Source organism: Accipiter gentilis, chromosome 5, assembly GCF_929443795.1.
Source record: "Accipiter gentilis chromosome 5, bAccGen1.1, whole genome shotgun sequence".
Taxonomy (NCBI): domain Eukaryota; kingdom Metazoa; phylum Chordata; class Aves; order Accipitriformes; family Accipitridae; genus Astur; species Astur gentilis.
The window spans coordinates 4,952,295-4,971,257 of NC_064884.1; the positions used below are offsets into that span (position 1 = coordinate 4,952,295).

Below are 18,963 nucleotides of genomic sequence, written 5' to 3' on the forward strand. Positions count from 1 at the left end.
TTCTGGTCAGCAAGTTAGTGACACTTTTCCCCACAGCACTGGAGAACCTGCTTAATTCAGCTCTAGTAGAGAGATCGGTAAAACCAGCAGAGAAGCAATGACATTCCAAGTATCGAGGGCGAACTTCCATGAACTACCATGTTTCACAGCGGAGCCTGCATTCTGGCAGCTCCCAGAAGAGCGGTGAGCTTTAGCCCTGAAAGGCTGCACTGACCTGTGCAAGCGGAGTAGGTGAGGATGCACATCCCCACAGCATGCGCTCCTGTACACAGATTGCTCGGCTCTCCCTTAAGAAGGCTGCAAAAAAAAGCAAGCAGACAGTAACCTGTTGCACAGTTCCCTGCAGGTGCTGGCTGTAGCTCAGGCAGCTCAGCACGGAGAGCCAGTTCTGCCTTTTCAAGCACAAATAATGCTGGATTGATTCCAGATTGGGGGGGGGGGGGGGGGCAAAGAATAGAGCCAGGACATTTAAAACAAAAGCATATAGCTATATTCAGCAAACGACTGTTTTTCAGAAGGGCTTTGCGTGTTAGTCACACAGATGGTCTTTCTTGCATTCCTTCCGGAGTTTTGCTGTGGGGTTTTAAAATTTATTTTATTTTGGTTTTGTTCTCACTTCACCTTTCGGTGTTAGAAAGCGTCCATGCTTAATGCTAGAGGTGGTTTGTTTTAGTAGCAGGAGAGGAAACTCTCAAAGCCAGTGTTCTTCTAAACCAAGCCACCAAATCTTTTAGAGGTTAATTGATTCCCTAAGCATCAGGACACGTCTTTCAAAAGCATGCTTAGTGGCACAAAATTCTGCTCAAAGACTCTCCGTGCTGCTAGCCAATGCCTGAAAATGCTTCCCATCTCCTTGCAATAAAATTGACAGTCCCAGGACAACGAATAGCCACCGACCCATTGCAGTTTGCCATCCAAAAGGGGAAGAGCCAGGCAATGATGAGGAGAAGTGAAGGCAGCAGAGGGACCACAACCAGCTCAAAGCCATCTCCCGCAATGCACAGCTGCCCCCAGCGCCACGGAAAATGTCTTCGTCCTAAAAGGTCCCCGTCACAGTGCAGAGCTTGGGGGACTGAAAGCATCTGCCATGAGACCTCTGTGCAAGGGGCTTGCTGAGCCCTCTGTGCTGCTGCACTTTGTAGAGGCACTTACTCTGATGCCAAAAAGCTCCTATGGACCATGAGTGCTAGAGATGGCTGACGTGACTGCTCCTCCAGAGCAATTACAGGCTATTAAGTAAATGAGATATGTTATGAGGAAAAAAAATATATAAAATATGAAGAGCCTGTATTTACACAGGAGCCTGTAATGACTCCATCGTTGTGTCAGCTTCACATGCTTGACAAGACAGATGCAGGCGAACTTCTGAGTCTCCTGCCTTCACTTCATTTCCTTTTCATAAAGCCAAGTACAGTGGTCACAGATTAATTTTTCTCTCTCCCTTTTTCATCCTGGGTTTACCTTGAGATTCCCTGATATCACTCAAGCAGGGAGTGAGGCTGGGCTTGCCTCCACGTCAATCTAGAAATATCCCATACGGCACTGTGTAGCAGCAGAGCCTCAAACAACTATCGGGGTTAGCTACGCAGCTGAGGTGTGCAACACCTTTACACTCATACCCCATGTCTTGCTTTATTTTTCTGAGCTGTTTATTCTTTCTCCCTCTAGCTATGCAGCAAAAAGCAAAACAACTGGCAGGATGCTGTTTTAAATTTATTTTGGTTTTCGCTGGCCCTTGTGCTTATAATTTATAGCTCATTTTCTATCACCTGTGGAGAACCTGCAAAGTGCAGAGATGAAAGACAACCGGCCGTACAGCTTACTGTAGGTGCCAGCACGGAGGGGCAGAGCGGATGGCTCCAAGAGGACATGTTGCTCTCCCAGTAGCCATTCCTGCCCCAAATATGCAGCAATGAAGCATTCAGAGACAGAACTTCCCGTAGATGTTCCCACATCAGTCTGTGGGTTCTGTACAGCATTTCCCACAGAAATAGCTACGCCGGTGTCCTGCTCAGGACTCACGATGCACTGCAGGCACCTTGTATCCCCTTCCCCAAGCATGGCTGCATTTTCCTGACCTGTGCACATCCAGACTCTTCCATTCATTTTGTTCCCAGTGTCAACAATTTTACGAGCAGTATCTGCAGGGCTGTAGGGACTCAAAACACACAGAAATAGAAAACAGTAACCTAGAGACAGGGAAGGGAGGGAGTTCAAAGCTCTTTCTTGCTAAATGACAACCCAAGCTGCCTGCAAATAAAACTCTGGAGCTCATCAAGTAACTCTGACCACTGAGGGTGCTTAATAAAGATTACTTTTCTATAGCTCCACTTGCCTGAGGCATCATTTGTTCCTAACGAGAAGCTCCATGGGATTTAAACGCATGAGAGAAGAACAGGCTTTTCAACCACAGCCATTACAATGAAAACAAGCTTTCTGCTCCAAAACCCAAGTGCTTAGACCCCTGTCCTACCCTGGTAATGCTCCTCAGCCATGCCAAGCTGGACAACCACAGTGCTTCCTTTCTGCCAGAGCTGGTAGGCAGCTATCCCATAGCATTACCGCATTACCTCTCAAAGACTGGCCATGCTGGGGACTTTGAGGCAAGCTCTGCTGAAAGCTACAGTGCTCGGGGCACTGCTTGCTGCCTGGGCAAAGCCGCTGCAGCCTCACCTGGCCCCAAAAGCTCAACACCAGCTTCTGCAGTGAAGCAGCACAACTGGGGCTGGCGAGGCATCTGGGGTGGCTATTGCATGGGATACCCAAGACTTGGCACCAGTACTGCAAGATATTTCATTGCCAACTCAACCGTTCTTTTGCTGTGTCTTGTGTGATCGCTAAGATCATGGTATTTCTGAGCACGCCTGGAAAAACAAAGTACTTCTTCCCACCGTTCCAGGGCCCTCAATGAAACAAGCATGACAAAGAATTCCACATGCCACTGAAATGGATAGAAAACCAACAGATAATAAATGCTAAAGGTCTGCAACTGCCAAGCTATCTTCTGTGCAAGGGATGTGGAACAAAATGTTCTGAAGTGCCGAAGTCAAATGGCAAAACGGTCTTCTGCTGGTGGTCAAATAGGAAGATGTGCAGGGCAGCTGAACCCAACCAGAAAACCACTCTACAGGGTGAATGAAGGAGTGTGATTAGGGACATTCTGCCATGGTAAAATTAGATGCCTGTGAATCAGATCTGGTACAAGGTGGGGGCTATCAAATGTGCTATTGAACACCATAGCCTGCACACATGTGCATCCATAAGCAGAAGTTCTGTAAGATGCTGGTGACTACAAAAACCTCTAGCAGCGAGAAGGGGCAGCTGATCCTATCAGATACAGGTTAGCAGATTCCTCTTGTCAAGCAGAAGAACCACAAATCAGGGTTAGGAAGGGGGTGGAATCTGTAATGAATGTGGAGATCCTCAGACAAACCCAAGCTGACACCACATTATAACTTTTCAAACTTTCATTATCCCTTGGGCTTGGCAAGAAGATCACAGAAATCTTAAGCTCATGTGGAATGAGCCTAAGGCTAGATCTCAGGCATTCATCCTGGCCTGCACCTCTACGATATGAAACCAGGAATAATTCCAGAGGACACAGCACATACAGACCAGCTCCAGTGAGTCTGCTCTGTGCTACAAGACGGGGTAGTGAACAGCAATCCCCCCAGCAAGAGAAAAATATATGGGCAAACAGAGCCTCTTCATTGCCTTCTTCCTGCTATCCCAGCTCTAACTTCCTCCCCAAACACAATTTTAGCAGGATGAGATGCAAGAATTTTCAGCATTTATAGAGACCAGTTGTCAGGACAGATCCAGGAAAAGAGGCAAAAATACAGGATGGGAAGGCTGTGGCAGGCAATGGCTCAGCTCTGCCTGCTAGGCAGTTTTATTAGCTCTCCTGACAACAACCACGAGGACTACCAAAGATGTAAAATTTACAGCAGACAGTCTCCTTTGAACGGGTAGGAGCATAACCCAGACAGGTTACCCATGGCCTCCTACAGGGGCCGGAGTTTGATCCTGGATCTCCTGCATCCCCTTTGAGACTCCTAACCCACCAATGACTCTGGAATTGACTTCTGTCTCAAAACTGTCTGAAAACAGCTTGGAAATTCTTGACTTTTCCAAGTACAGAACATGAGATATTCTGAAACCTGTTATAGGATTGAGAGGAAAATCAAGCCCCATCCCTCCTTGCGCATTAGCCTTTTGTACCTCACATTCAGATCCTCCCCTCGAAGCCACATGCCCCTCCTGCATGCCGTAAGCTCCCAGGCTCAGATACCAGCTCCAGCAGCCAAGAGCAGAGTCCTACAGTGCTGAAACATGACTGCTCAGCACTAAGATCAGGTCCTTCCCCCCGCAGACAATTTCAGAAGCATCTGGAGCAGTTATGCTTTCATGACTATCACTAAAGAGAGACAGGTCAGAAACACATGCAAGATGACAGGTGACATCCGCATTGAGTCGGGTGGACAGCTAAAGTTAGCTAAGAGTACCTGGTTGCTCTTCTGCAACAGATCTGCTCTTGCAGGAGCAGATAATCAGTGCCCATTAATAATTTCTAGACTTTCTCTTCGCAGTGAAATTGCAGCCCTCAAGATTTCCAGCGCTCTCTCTTTCCCTCTTAAAGACAGCAAGAGTTCGTTCCCTTGCAGAACTCTTTTCCAGTACTCAGGGAGAGGTCTGACTACATTTCCCCCAGGAACCATGAAGTCCTGCATGGCCCTACGCTAGAAATGCTCCCCAGGGACATGTGGTATCCACAACAGGCATCACCTGACCAGAAGAAGTGATCTCCTGTTCTGCCAGCGAAAGGAAAGAACTACCCAAGAAGCCTGGAAAAGGATCAAACCACTTACGAAGCAGCAAACAAGATCCTCATGAAAGTACAACACACTCACGGGCAAACTATTACCTCCCTTTTACTCCTGTGGCTCCATTCTGGAAGATGGCACAGCCGGTCCTTCCCCTTCATCACATGCATGTACCCCCGTAGGCTAAGCTTTTCCTTCAGGAATCCCTGCAGCAGATTAAAACTCAGTTTATTAAATAAGGCAGTACTCTAACAAGAGTAATCCACAGATAATTTCACTCATTTAAACCCTATTTCATCTCAACCAAGTTGACTTATTTCCATTTAACAATCTTAATTCTTTTAGCACTTTCCGGCTCCCAAATTGGCTTCGACAGCAGAATTGACATTCAGCCATCATTTTCGCATAAAGTTCCATTTAGCCTCTCCAAACCCCTACAGTGTCTGGAGGTGCAAGAGGAATTCATTAGCGGTGTCTTTGGGAAAATGAGCCATCCCTCCCTGCAGCCTTCTTACATTCACAGTCCTCATTTGGCAGGGGTCGAGTCAGAGCTGGCAACTGCCTGGCTAAGCTGCTCCTCCACTGCAGATCCCCCCTGTTGCTCCCCTCTAGCTCCACGCTCAAGTCCACCTCTTTGCTGACACATGAGCCTCTGCTTTCTTTACTTCTCTGCCCGCTGAGCTTAGCGTTTCATTTTTACCTATGGGCCACGGAGCTCCCTCACAGCCTCCAGCCCTACGAGCACCGGGTCTGCACATCCCTTCCCGCAGGGAGGTCTCTGCCGGCCCCAAGAGCCCTGTGGTCCATGCCCTGCCACTGCTCCCCGTTACCACTCTCGGGCATAACCGGCCATGGTTATAAGCACCCATCTCCATGCATCTCCCGGGTCTTCCTCATTTCAGGAGCTCTCCTCCAGCTGGGATCTTCACCTTCTGCTTCTCAGGCCTCCCACACTCATCCCCCCTCCAGAGATAACACCCCAAAGAAGGGCTCTGGGGAACGATGCTACCCTAACCTGACATCATCCTCTTGGAGGGCTTTCCCAGCAAAATGCAGGCTGAGGGCACCCATTTGTCCTGCCTGCTCACAGCTATTTCAGGTATGGATTGTGCCCTGGGTGTTGCCCCCTTCTCTCCCACATGCACACTGCTTCCCCTGCCGATCAGCACAACCTCCAGCTCCGTGCTTTTCATAGCCAACATCCTCCAGAAAAGCAAAACTCATTCTTTCGAGTTCTTCCGTCCTTCCCTTTTTCCTCAGCATTTTTTCAGCAATCACCTCAGCCAGCAGCTTCAATCTCATCACAGTGAGGTCTTCGTGAGGGAGAAGAGGAGCACAAAGCCAGGAGCAAGGCTTTGCAGGGAAGGGCAGGACCTACCCCTGGCAGAGGCTGGAGCCCTGTGTAGGGCTCAGCAGCAGCAGCATGCAGGGAGCCGGGATCTGTCTCACCCCTGCTTTGTCAGCAGGTTGTTCTCTACTTCTGGGATTGTGACTTTCTCAAGTGCTATAGGTTCGAAACACCTGGATATCAAGAGCTAGAGCTTCTAAATCCAAGCCAGGACAATTTGGGCTTTTAGCTTTACAGGGGTGTGTTTATCTTAAACTGAGCCACAAGCAATTAGCTGCAGAGGGGCACTTGAGATAAGTGCCCTTTCAGATCAAAAGCACCTTTTCTGGGAAGGTTGCCCAACAGCCCTGCAGTGCCTAACGCTAGCAAGAGGCTTTAACACCTCACTGAGCGGAGCACTGCACATGTTGCACCCAGGAGTGCTGGCCCCCGAGCTTGCGGTTCACCCACCTACAGAGCAAGGACAAGTGAACTTGCCAAGAGTTGCGCAGCAACAGAATGAAGAATAAACCTCTAAAGCACAAGGCACATCACTTCAAACAGAAAGAAACCCTACCTTACGCGCACAGCGTGAGGATCTCAGCTCTGCTCCAACAGACTGTTACAAGTTGGAGTTGCCTTGCTGTCTTCCTCCTCCCATCTGCCATCCTCCAGCTTGCCTTCTCAGGAAGGTTGTAATAGCTCACAGGTAATGGCTTTGGCTTTATCTCAACTCACCTTTAGAAACTTGGGCCACCGCCTTAAGCTGCAAGGCTCTCCTCCACCTCGCTTCCTGAAAACAACCTTCAGATCACTAGTTATAGTCACTACAGGCACGCATCTCCCTAAAAGTAAGCAAGCGTGTTCTTCAGCCACGAATCCCACAGGTGCCCCATCCTCAGTAGCCAGCCGTAGAGCTGCTTACGGAGGGCTTGCTTCCTCGGCATGCTTATTCAAATTTTGTAACTCAACCCAGCTCCTGGCCACGTCCAAAAAAATCTCCTGCTCAATTCAGGTGGTTCTTTAAATGCAAGTTAATTGGTCCGTGGGGAGGAACAAATTTGAAGCTCAAAGTATTGCTGACGCTGGCACTAAGTTTTCAGGTGCTCTGAGCTGCCAAGACAGCTGTTCTCTATCAAGTGAGCACTGCTTTGCAGTGTGATGGCACTCACTCCAGCAAGGGTCTGCTAAGGATATTTAATTCGGGCTTATTCTGCAGTGAAGTCAAGCTCATCGCAGAGCGCGTGAAATCCATCCTTCCTCAGCTGCCCACACGGATAGCCAAGGGCGAGGAGCTGGGCAGCAGTAATCTGTAATGCAGACTAATGCACAAGCCTATCTCATGCCACGCTGGAGCTTTCTGCAGAAATTCCAGCTTTGCTGAATTTGGCTCAGAATTGGAATTAATTTTGGCAGCTGTTTAGGCAGGGAACCAAGCATCTTTCATTCATGTAATTGACTTTTTTATTCATATATATATATGAAAAAAATGAAAAAATGACAGAGTAGCTCTTGCTATGTCTAGCTTTCACTCTATGAAACAAAAAGACCTCTATTAAACATGGCTCAGCAGCTAAATACACAAAGCGTTGCCCAGGGGCAGTAACAGTATTTAGATATAAAACAGGTTACATGGCTCTCAGATCCTGATCCTTGGCTCAGGGAGAATATTCGATGTTCAGGAACAAAAGTGAAAAATCAGACCTCTGAAGCAAAACCCTGTATGTGCACCTATCCATGTCTGCCCTCTGTCGCTCCCCCTGCGACTGCATAGGACTGGACCTGTAAGGGAGATACGTATGACCTTCCCAGTGACCAGCCCCTCTCTCCCTGGCTCCTCTCCTTAAAGCAAATTTTCCTCTTCCTGCTGAATTAGCACCTACTTCAAACCCGGTCACCTTCCAGATCCACCACGCGGTACAGCACCGGGCAGCAGCTGGCTGCTGTGCCCAGGCATACCACAGCTTTACCAGTGCTGGTGAGCAAGTAACTTTCATTAAAAAAGTTAAAAAAATAGAGGTCTATGCTGTTTGCTACTTGAGCAACACAGCTCTTTTCTGTAACTACCAGCTGACTTCCCCATCCAGATGCTCTGCACACAGAGATCTATGCCCATATAATATGTACATGGATATATAATGAATCAAAACAAAACTTAAGGCCTCTTGGGATGGACAATGTAGCCTGCCTCTCAGACATTAACGAAGAGATCAGTAAAAATAACTCCGCCACAGAGGTGCAAAGCAGATAAAGAGATGGTCTGTCTCACTGAATCCGCAACCTCCCCTCACTCCATGCCCTGTAGCACTGATCTAAGGTATAAATCTGCTTATTATTTATTATTCATATTATTGTAGTGCTGGATTCCTCAGCTGTAGATCAGGAGCTTGTTATGGTTTATGCGGCTAAATCACAGCCTGGAGAGACACACGCCCCTCCCACCCCAATCTCCGCGGTGTGGCAAGGGGGACTGCGTGCGCCGGGGAGTGGGCGAGCAGGGCAGCCCCCCGGGCACCGGGCTGCCTGGCCCATGCCACGGATGCTTTTCTCCCACGGAGCCGTCAGCTGCAGGGCAGGTCCTCACACATTGCACCAAGCCCCTCTTGCTTCTGTAAGAGCTCCCCAGAGCACGCGGCTCAGTTGATTTTAAGCCAAATGCATTCAACCCTGATCACATGCAATTCATGTAGAAACCTCTACAGTGGAGGAAACGATCAATCCCTCCCTCTTTGGTATCCAGTCTCAGTCAATATGCCAAATAGGCCCCTCACTGTTCAAAATCAAAGCAAAATGAAGCAGGGATGCAGGACTTCTACGTCCTTCAAGTACTGCTCAAGTACTCGCTTGCAGCTCAACCCGATTCCCACTCGCTTTCTCCCAGGGCTCCTGGCTCGGAAGCTCTCGCTTTTCTCCCGCAGTTTTCACTCACACTTCGATGGTGCTAATGAGCCTCCTGCCTCTGCATGCAGAGAAGCCGCCCAGCGCATCCCTAGGAAAACTCGAGTTTGCAGAGCCAGTGGGAACAACGTGCAAACCCCTGCCCACACACGGTGACCACCCAGCAGCCACGTTCTCCTCAGATACCGACCTCAGCACACATGCAGGGAGCCTGAATGCTCTGCCCTAGCGTCCAACATCAAAAGCATTCAAGAAAACCACTTTTCACCTGATCATTTCAGAGAAGAACAGGCCGCAGCAGTCACCAGCTGCACGCGGCCCCCTTTGAACAGCTTCAGTTGCCTTTTGCTGGAAAAAAAAAAAAAAAAAAAGAAAGACTCCTTTTATCCTGGAAGTAGCCTCCATAGATCAGTTGCCTTCACAAGACCACTCAGGACAGGGAAGGCATGGCTAGGAGATGGGGCACTGTTAGCCACTCTTCCTAGCACCGTAACACAGCAGTACCTGAGGAGAACTGCAAAGAATCAAAGGGCAAGTCTAGACAAGGCATTGCTGAAAGGGCCTGACATCTATACCGGTGACTTTTTAAAAAATAAAAGATTTGTGCACATAACTCAGAAAGCATAAATAAAATATCACTCTCCTAGAAGAATAATGAAAACAAAATTAAAAGGGCAAATAGTTAACAAATGAATACTGTATTTTTCTCTACCTCTCACCACTCTTCAGCAGCAAATGACAAATAACTATGAATCTACTTCACCTTAAGGAACTTAACTGGGCCTTTTTAATATTGGGGGAAATATTAATATCTTTTCAGCCAGACAAATATACCATGTCATGCATCAACAAAGATGTAGATACCTCTCCTCCTCCTGCACAGTTCTCTATTTCTTTAGACTCTCAGAATCTAGGAAAGTCCTAAATGAAATGTGAAAGCCTTTTAAAAAAAATAAAATAAAATCAATACAGGCCAAACCCTACTTACGAGTGCTGAAATGAGCCCAGTGAGGCATGAATCAAGCAGGGGACAGAACTGAAGCTCAGGCACACCCAGCAGCACTTCCCAGCTCCAAGAGCTGGGTGCGATGGTGGGCCACACGCCACGGCAGGTCTCCAGGAGATGGGCAGCTACAGTGTGGGCTTGAGGGGAGCCGAGGGCCACCCCTGGCAAGTCTCTAGCTTGGGTTCCTAGTCCCTAGGAACCCAAGATACACATAGAAAGCGTCTACATAGAAAGCATCTACACGCATTTCATGTCAACCTAGCTGCAGCCCACACCTGCTGCTGTCACCACAGCATGGGGACAGCCCTTCGTTCGTGCCTTATTTCTCCAGATGCAACTTGGCAAACACTTGCAAACAGTAAAAGTCCTCCACTATCCCTCCTCATGCCCAGAACATACCCCTCCACCTGACCCCCAGAGCAGCTACACACACCCTCCTCCCACGCCAGTCCTCAAGCCAGGGTGGCGCTTTTTTTGGCTTTTTTTTAATCACAGTCCAAACACGACGGGACTTGAAAGCGTACGTCCAACAAGCGCTGCTGCTCCGGAGCCATGTGGGTACAGCCTCGGGCACCGGGGCCCTGCAGCTCACGATGGTTTCTTTTTAAGGATTATTTTTAATAACGTTTTTAACAGTTAGGTCCGTGCATAGAGAAGCCAGCTAATCACACATGTTTCAGCAACCTGCTTTGTTTCCAGCCCAGTTCTTCCCCTCTGGTCTGCTGACTTCTGGCAAGGAGTCATCAGCCGTCCCCCCTCCTGCACAGGCAGTACGTGACGGCTCTGCTCCCGCGGCCGGTGGGACAGCTGGCCAGGGAGAGAGTCACCTAACCCCTACCAGAAGCTTTGTCTTCTTAAACACTAACCATAATTACAAGTGAAAAGGTTTTCCAGCAACAGCACCACCATGTGAGGCTCGGAGACCGTTTCTCCGCTTTAAGCTGATCGCGGCAGCCTTGCTGGGTTCAAAGCCAGGGTAAGGCCATTTCTCTGCTGGGGAATAGCGAATTGGTGGACAGCAGTCTATTGCGGTTGCATTGCTATCATCCACAAAGGCCTTGGGTATGCCAGAAAGCAGCACTGCGTAAGGAAAGGAGTTTGTGCTTCGTCTGTCTGCGTTGAATGCGCTCCCCTGCCTCCGCGCAGGCGAGAGAAGTTGGAGTTTCAAGCCGTCTCAGCAAGCTGCCATCAGGATACGGGGGTACCGGGGCTGGCACAAGCCAACCCGCCACAAAGCCACAGCTCTCCCTGCCTGCCGAAAAGGGCACAGTGGTGTTTCTCTCCACCTCGGACCGCACCCCTGGGAGGAAGCGTTTGTACCTGCCCACTGGGGCCGACGTCGAGATTTTTCTTCTACAGCATCCAGGGGACTGACTGCGCCTTCATCATCAGTGGCACTATCACCCTTAAAAATGTTAATGTTAAATAACATGCTGCCTTGTGGGATCTTCTCTGCAGTGCCTTTAGGAGAATTCTGTATATCCTCTGGGAGTTGGGGAAGCTGAACTAAACGGTCCACAATTGTGTTCGTTGCCACACATTTTTAATGCTCAGTTCTTCTTCTTTGCTTCAGCCCTCCAGCTCAGACACACCAATGTACTAACTGCATTGGACAGGGCAGAAGCACGCCGTGCTGCTGTGGGGCCTTTAGCTCACTAAACAAGCAGCTGAGTATCATAAGCACCTCGGGAGGGTAATTAGCAGGGCTGCAAGGCCATACAAATGGTGCTCTGCCACACAGGTCTGTGACAAGGTGATAGGTAGGAAATGGAGGGGCACTATACAATTGCAGTGATGCAGAAAAAGCTGGATGCATGTCTCCAGTTTGCCTCTTCCCACCTACTTCAGCATGCACAGCTAAATGCCAGTGCTTTCCCACGACTCCACATGCTCCGGGGGATCCCAGGAACATTTCCTTGACATTACAGTTCCACGATCACAGCAGATGTAGGAGATTCACAGCCCGTTAGGTATTTCAGATTTTTGGAAACGTGCCTAGAAACAAGGACAAATGTCCCAGGCTGGCACCTCTAGTGACACCCCACTGTCAGTTTGGATTTGTGGAGACCTTGACCACACATTGCTTCTCTGCTGGATGAAACCCTACCACAAGCACTGGGACAGCAGTGCAGATGATTGCTTCAATTATCAGCTGGGCAAGCGGTGGATGCATTTTCACTGGGTATGGGGTAGAAGAACACTAGATTTCACCAAACAAAATACTCTAAATGCTAGAACGGCATCTTGCCTTTTGTATAAACTTTGCAAAGTTGAGAGGTAGAGGGAGGGAAGGGATTTGGACAGACAGAGGCAATTACAGGAAAGAGCACTTTAAAGAGCTGCAGGGCTGAAGGAGGCCTTGCAAGGAGTTTGTCAGTAGATCGTATGTCAGCGCTACTGAGCCTACTGCTAGTTAGGGCAATGCCACGTATAAACTACAACTTTGGCTTGTATATGAATTTTAAATAAGCTGTTAGTACACCCAATGAATCTAGCAAGAGAATACCAATTTAGGGCTCTGACGGTCTATTCTATAAGACCAAGTAAATAACTGAGTAAATAACTCAAGTAAATTTCCTGACACTTTATTGAGCATGAGTGAACAAACGAAAAACAAAGCCAGAAGTACTTCTACAGCCAGATATATGTATATACCAGAGGAAACCAGAGCTAGGGGAGATGCTGGCCCACAGCACACTGCACCAGCCATCCTCCTTGCCCGCCACTGCGGCAGGCAGGAGGAAGCTGATGTCTTCTGTGCTTTGGGTGCGGATGGATGCAACAGAGCACGTGTTGGGCAAGCACCAACTGTTGGGTTTTGCTCCCAGGACATGTATTATTAGGACATATATTGGCTCTTTCAAGGGCTACAGGATGTCTCGAGGCAATTCCTTACACAGCTCCTGGAGCTCTTGAAAACTTCCGAGAACATGCCCATTCCTGCCTGCTTCTTCATCCCCTGATCACAATCATCTTTTGAGCATCTAGGGAGATAATACCTCACCAGGACAGAACAGGCAAGCTGACTGATGATAAACAAAAGGCACTCAGAAAAAAGACACAATTTGGATAAAGCACGTGGACCAGCGTTTTTCCCCCAAAAGCTCTCCAAAACAACGTGAACTAGGAGACTTTCTCCAGGATGGGATCAGAAAGGAATACACAGAGTTTAAGGCTGAAGAAAAAGGCTGAAAAAAAGGTGCGCACCAATGCTTTTTCCTGCGTATCAAGGAGAGAAATAGAGCATACGATAGACTACAGATTGTTCCTCTGCATGCCAAAGACACAGGGAAGGTCACCCTGTAGCCTATATTCTGCTCACTTTTTTTGCATAGATGACGCCTCTAAAGCTCTCTGGAATGCAACACTCGTTGCTGGTCCCATCCAGGCTAGGAGAACTTCCTGTCACTGTGTGCTCAAAGATTAAGCAGTCTGCTGCCTAGAAACTCCACTGAGAAATATCAGCGCCAAGATCCACCCAAAACCCAAGAAAGCAGCAGCAGGGAAGCTCGGTGCTTAGTTTAAAAGCCAAGCGCCCCTGACTCAGCACCACCGTGCCTGCTTCTACCCTGGAAGCCAAGCGCAGCAGGCAATAACCTCTTCTAGCAACTTGGTGAAGAACCCAGACACGACATTGCCTATGTTCACCTCACATTACTAATCACATAACTGTACATTTGAGCAGTCCATTACCAGATGGCTTTCAGAATTATTTTAAATGTTAGCTTGCATTTTCTTTGAATATTTAAATGTTCATGCTGGTCTGTTTTCCTTTTCTATGCAGTGCATTGATTTATGTTGCTAGATAACAGACCTCCCTGCCTTGCCAAAAGCATGCATTTGGGAATGATTTCAGGGCTGCTAGTAATATTTTTTTGCTCCTTTTATTTTGTACTTTATTTTTATTAACTTTTTTTGCTGGATATATTGTTAAAATAAAACTCTGTCTTGAAGAAACAAAACCAAAACCCCAAACCCCTCCTCAGCTCTTTGCCCATCTGCTTCAGACACCATTTTCAGAGAAGTTAGCTCTGAGGCCATGAGCAAAGCAAAAGCAGTAGATATGTACTAACATACCAACCTGAGCTTCCCCTCCCTCAGCAAATTCTTGCTTTAGGCTCATGTGTGGGAATCAGCCAGGTCCACGATGCTAACGACAAGATGCTTACGTTTAAGCAGCATGCGCTCAGCTATTCACCACTGTGCATCTCTTCAAAGCACAGGGGCATACAGTGGTGTACCTGCATGAGATGGTGGGACCAGGCGACATGCGAATCATGCCTGTGTTCAAGCGTGTGAGTAATTTCTATTACGGATATGCCTTCAACGTGTCCAGATCTCCTTCGCCCAGCAGCAGATACCAAGCACAGAAGACAAAACTAGTACTTGAACAGATGGAAGGAGGCAGATTTTCTACAAACACTGCAGTTGCTCATGTGTCCCCTGAACACACAGACACCCCGGCTTCTTCTTGCCTGCCCTCAGGGGTCAGCACTGACTTGGCCTCACAGCAGCCGCCACCAACTCCGTTTAGGGAGCCCCTGAGCGTGCACCAAGCTGAGACCTGGAAGGCAGCAGCTAATCCCGCCTGGTAGTGGCCCCCAGTGCAGTGCAGCACAGATTTTCATTTCCAGCCCTCAGCCAGGAACACAAAAGCACAGTCCCGTCTCTCACAAACACCTCCCCATTTCACTCTGGGTTGCGCTGTGGAGGTGGACAACCACGCCAGTTCCCAGACTGGTTTGCAGCCCAGTGCTGCTATGTGCGCTGCCAGGGGAGCTCCCCTTCCCCTCACGCTCCCAAGCACCCACAGTACTTTCCCCACAGAAGGAGGTGGCTGGAGCACAAGGTGTAATGAAGGATCTTTCACCTTCAGCATCCTGATAATATACCGTCCATCACCATTCCCATCTGCTGGCTCAAGTGGAGGATCTGCCGATCAACATGAAATGCAGTCTGCGGAGCTGAGACTATGCAGCATGAGTGCTCCCCATGAATCACAGATGCTGGGGATATAAAACACCCAGCCACCCTTCCCAGACTCCTGCCAGCACAGACCCTCATTTGCTATATTTCTGAGCTGCTCCATGCTCCACTAGCAGAGGGGAGAAGTAATTTTACTTCAAGTGTCACCTGTGAAAGTTGCAAACGGGGACAGGAATAGATTAGCTTCTTATCTGCAACAAATAGTTAATAAAACCAGCTAGTAGTTCTGGAGAGAAGAGTCAGGTAAAGCAGTTTCCTTTCTAAACAACAGAGCAAAGTGTCTATACTATGAAGCAAGTTTCATTACAAGGTCTCTGGATGCATTTCTTTTCCCTAATCCACACAGGCAGCAAGCAAAGATGATGGTGCCTCTTCCTGAACACTTTTTAATAAAGCCCTAAGGAGTCTGAATGCATAGGAGACTCTTACAAATGGAGCATTTTGGAGTTATTAATCTTCTTGTTGCACCAGTTAACTAGGTTCAGTTTGGGCTCAAAGACTCCTTACTCATCAATGTGGGCACAAATAAATTTGTGACAAAAACCTCTTTCCTTTTGTGTGGACCTTAGCAGAGCATCAAGTGGAGTGGAGGGGAGCAAGTTTCATTCCTCAGTGCCCCTTTGAGGAGTGGCTTTCACTTTAAATTTATACAGAAAGAGATCCCCATCGGGTAACGTTACCACCATAAAAATCAATGCAAATACGTACGCTCGATATAAACTGCATTTCATTTATAAGATGAAGGAGAGAACATTTCCAAAATACAGGTGGGACACTGTAGCTCAGCAAGGGCCTCAGCCCCACCTGAATGGGGAGCCCACCACCAACGCAGGGAGCCCAACCACCACCGTCAACGCTTGGTTTCCCTTGTCCGAGCACGTCTACGCAGAGTAGCCCAAACAACGAGTGGAAGGATGGTTAAATGCAGGGCAGAGGAGGCTTTGTACTCACCAATCCTCAGGGAATGGGGGCTGGCAGCGATCTTCATTAGCCACAGCAGAAGGAGCACCAGAGGCGCCAAGACACGGGGCATCTTCTATAAATCCTCATGGAGCCCTTTGGTGGTCTGGGCATGACATAACTCTGCAGAGAGAGAACACACGGCACCGTGAGCACCTCGGCTCTCGAACCAGCAACTCAGCAGGATGACACTGCTTTGAGCCTGCCAAGCACTTGGGACAAAGAGTCTATTTACCAAAGGAGGAGGAGGAGGAAGCTATTTACAGACTATGAATTATTCAGGAATTGGAGTCAAACTGGGCAAAGAGCTTCTAACAAAAAAATGGAAAAGAAACACAAGGAAAAATCCAAATATTTCATCTTGGCATTTTTAGCATTTCCACAAAAACAAGTGGAAATCAATATTGAGTCACATCTCTAATGTTTCTCCCCCTCCCCCCCCCCCCCCCCATCCTTTTTTTCACTCAGAGCAGCCTGCAACTTAAAATATAATACCGACTTCTCATTTTAGGATAGGACAAAACATTTTCACACCAAAACCTAATTTGAGAGATGGGAGTCAGAGACAGAGAGTCACTTTGGCCACCAAACTAGAAACAAATTCTTTGTACTGCTCCAGCCCCAATGACAGTCACCACCTCCTTCCCTCCCCGTCATGTGCAAAAGGATTCAGGACAAGACCAAGAGCAGGACCATTTTTTTCTCCTCTTACAAGGTAACACCACTCCCAACACACACAGGTCTAACTTTCAAAGTCCAAAGACCGTCAAAATGAAGAGCAGTAAGTGGACAATCCACAAAACTCTCATTAGTACAGATATTGGCACTGGTTGTCCCACAGCAGATTCCCACAGCACACTTAAACACATTTTTAACAAATGCCATTTTAAACAGCTACATAGAGGGTAGATTTTACTTTATAGCAGAAATGGTTGTCCCTCAGGTTGATAAAATTATCTCCACAGGCAGCAATGTCCTTAAATGCTGACTTTGAGTATTTCGTCTGTTACCTTATCTCTCCCTTCTCCAATTTTCTGGCAAACATTCTCATGCTATTCCATTTGTCTAATTCTTGGGCCAAATATTGAAGTCCTGACACAGGCAAAGTCTTTAATCTGCCTTTGAAGTTACCAGGAGTTTTGTTCAAGAAAGACATAGTTTTTTACTTGCCATTTTTTCAATTAAGCTATTTTTAGGTTACATTTAGACTTCCACCTTCTCATCTCAGCACGCTTCAGAGGGGCTATCCCCTTTTTACAGGCAGGTAAGGGAGGCAGAAGAAATATTGAGACGTGGCCATAGGAAAGAAGGCAACACAGGGACTGAGCAGGGAGCCCCTGCACATTTTCACTCCCTGTAGCTTGTTCTCTTTCTGCATCACATCTCCCTTGGGAAGCTCCCACCAGCATCCCTGCCTTCTGAGTCCCAATTCTCTCAGTTCAAGAAAATTGAGGGACCCCCATGCTCAAGTGTCCGTTGGACATTTGAAGAACATCCTGATTTCAGAAGTTGTGTGCTCAACACATTTTTAAAAAGCTGAAGCTGCCAAAAACCACCTGGAAATCATTAGCCACCTCTGAGAAGGGCAATGGCATTCTTCTCTCTCTCTTTTTTTTTTTTTTTTTTTTTTTTTTTTAGTGGGAGTTACAGAGTAATGCCTGGGGAGGAAAAGCCCTAAAAGGTTAAGCGCACGGCAAATTGGTTACTTAGAAGTGTTGGCAGCAGCAGAGACAGATTATGGAGCAACGTATCATTTGAGCACTTTGAAGCAGTTATTTCAAAACTTTCCAAGTTATTGACAAAACAGCAGGATCACGTCAAATTTACTCACACCGGTATTACAGCCCAGGCTGTGGAACTGACGCTTGCAGGGCTGAAGTCGCGCGCGGGCGCACACACGTCCTCTCTCAACCCTCCTCGAGGTCTGCACCCCAAGTTGCTGCATCGCGCTCAGCGTCGGCTCCACAGCCACTCCCCAAGACTCACAGCCTTGTTTTCCTCCTTTAGGTCCCACTTCTTGCACCGCCACCCTAGGTATGCTTTCAGTGCAAAAAAACGTCCTGAGCAGCCCTTGCCAGCCAGCGGTGATTAACAACGACATCTCAAGTAGCAAAGCATCTGATACGGGGCCTCGGATGCGTTTTGCCTTCTTTCTCCTCCACTGCCCCCTCCTGCCTGGCCAAGGCAGTCTAGAAGAGGCTACCAGAGCCGTCAGAGGGAGAGAAGGGGAGAAAGTCTCCAAACACATCTTGAGACACGACTGAGAAAAATGGCAATTGCTCATCCCCGCTGTTTCCCCTCCACGGCCCCGCTGCGTTCTGCCAGACACTGACACGTTGCCTCTTGGCTCAAAAGAGCAACTCGACAAAAGGCGTTTGTAGCAGAAACTAGCAGAAACCTTTGGCCACGGCACTCGCCAAGGAGGGCGTAGGGAACGGCAGCACGTCGGGTACGGCTTGGTCCCAGGGAAAGTCAAGGCGAACACTCGGATTTGTCAGCGTTTCTCACACGAAACGAGAAGAAATAAGAGGAGCAACCACACGCAGAGGTCGGAGATGCAAAAAGAGCCAGGCCTGAGAAGATGTCAGTACTAAAGCGGGTTTCCCTGCCACAGCGCTGAGCTCATTCCTCTGGTAGGGACAGTGAGAGATGACAGCCCTTGGGTACGCTCCCCACCAGCCTCCTCCTCCTCCACCAGCACGCGCTTCTCCTCCACAACGTTAGCCGCAGCTGTCTAATATCATCTGGCAAGGTGTTTTAAGACCATGTCTTTGTGCGGATAAATACGATCCCACCTGCCCCAAGCACTTTGTATCAGCATCTAAAAGGCAGCCACTGTGAGGGAAAAGCAGGGCAGCAGCCTCACTGTGCCTCTGGACTAGGGCAAGGAAAGGCAGACATAAAACCCCACAGTTCCCAGCCAAAGCAGTGGAGGGAAATGCCCGCCTGCCATTTGAGGAGGA

The 18,963-nt window shown here is 48.3% G+C and overlaps 2 protein-coding genes across 7 annotated transcripts in view; both read right to left on the bottom strand.

Annotated features, from left to right (window-relative positions):
- The window catches only part of GRIK4 (glutamate ionotropic receptor kainate type subunit 4), a 138,002-nt gene extending 121,895 nt beyond the window's left edge, over positions 1-16,107 (bottom strand). For 4 of the 5 annotated variants that reach the window (XM_049800234.1, XM_049800232.1, XM_049800236.1 and 1 more), the window contains exon 1: positions 15,992-16,107. In XM_049800234.1, coding sequence (XP_049656191.1) covers positions 15,992-16,073 — 82 coding nt within the window. In that variant the 5' untranslated portion in view covers positions 16,074-16,107. Of the gene's footprint in view, positions 1-4,924; positions 5,030-15,991 lie in introns of all 5 variants that reach the window. The other variant, XM_049800233.1, reaches the window with a different exon arrangement.
- The window catches only part of ARHGEF12 (Rho guanine nucleotide exchange factor 12), a 163,332-nt gene continuing 160,401 nt past the window's right edge, over positions 16,033-18,963 (bottom strand). For both annotated transcript variants that reach the window (XM_049800231.1, XM_049800229.1), the window contains one exon: positions 16,033-16,123. The gene's annotated coding sequence lies outside the window, so the exon portion shown is untranslated. The remainder of the gene's footprint in view (positions 16,124-18,963) is intronic.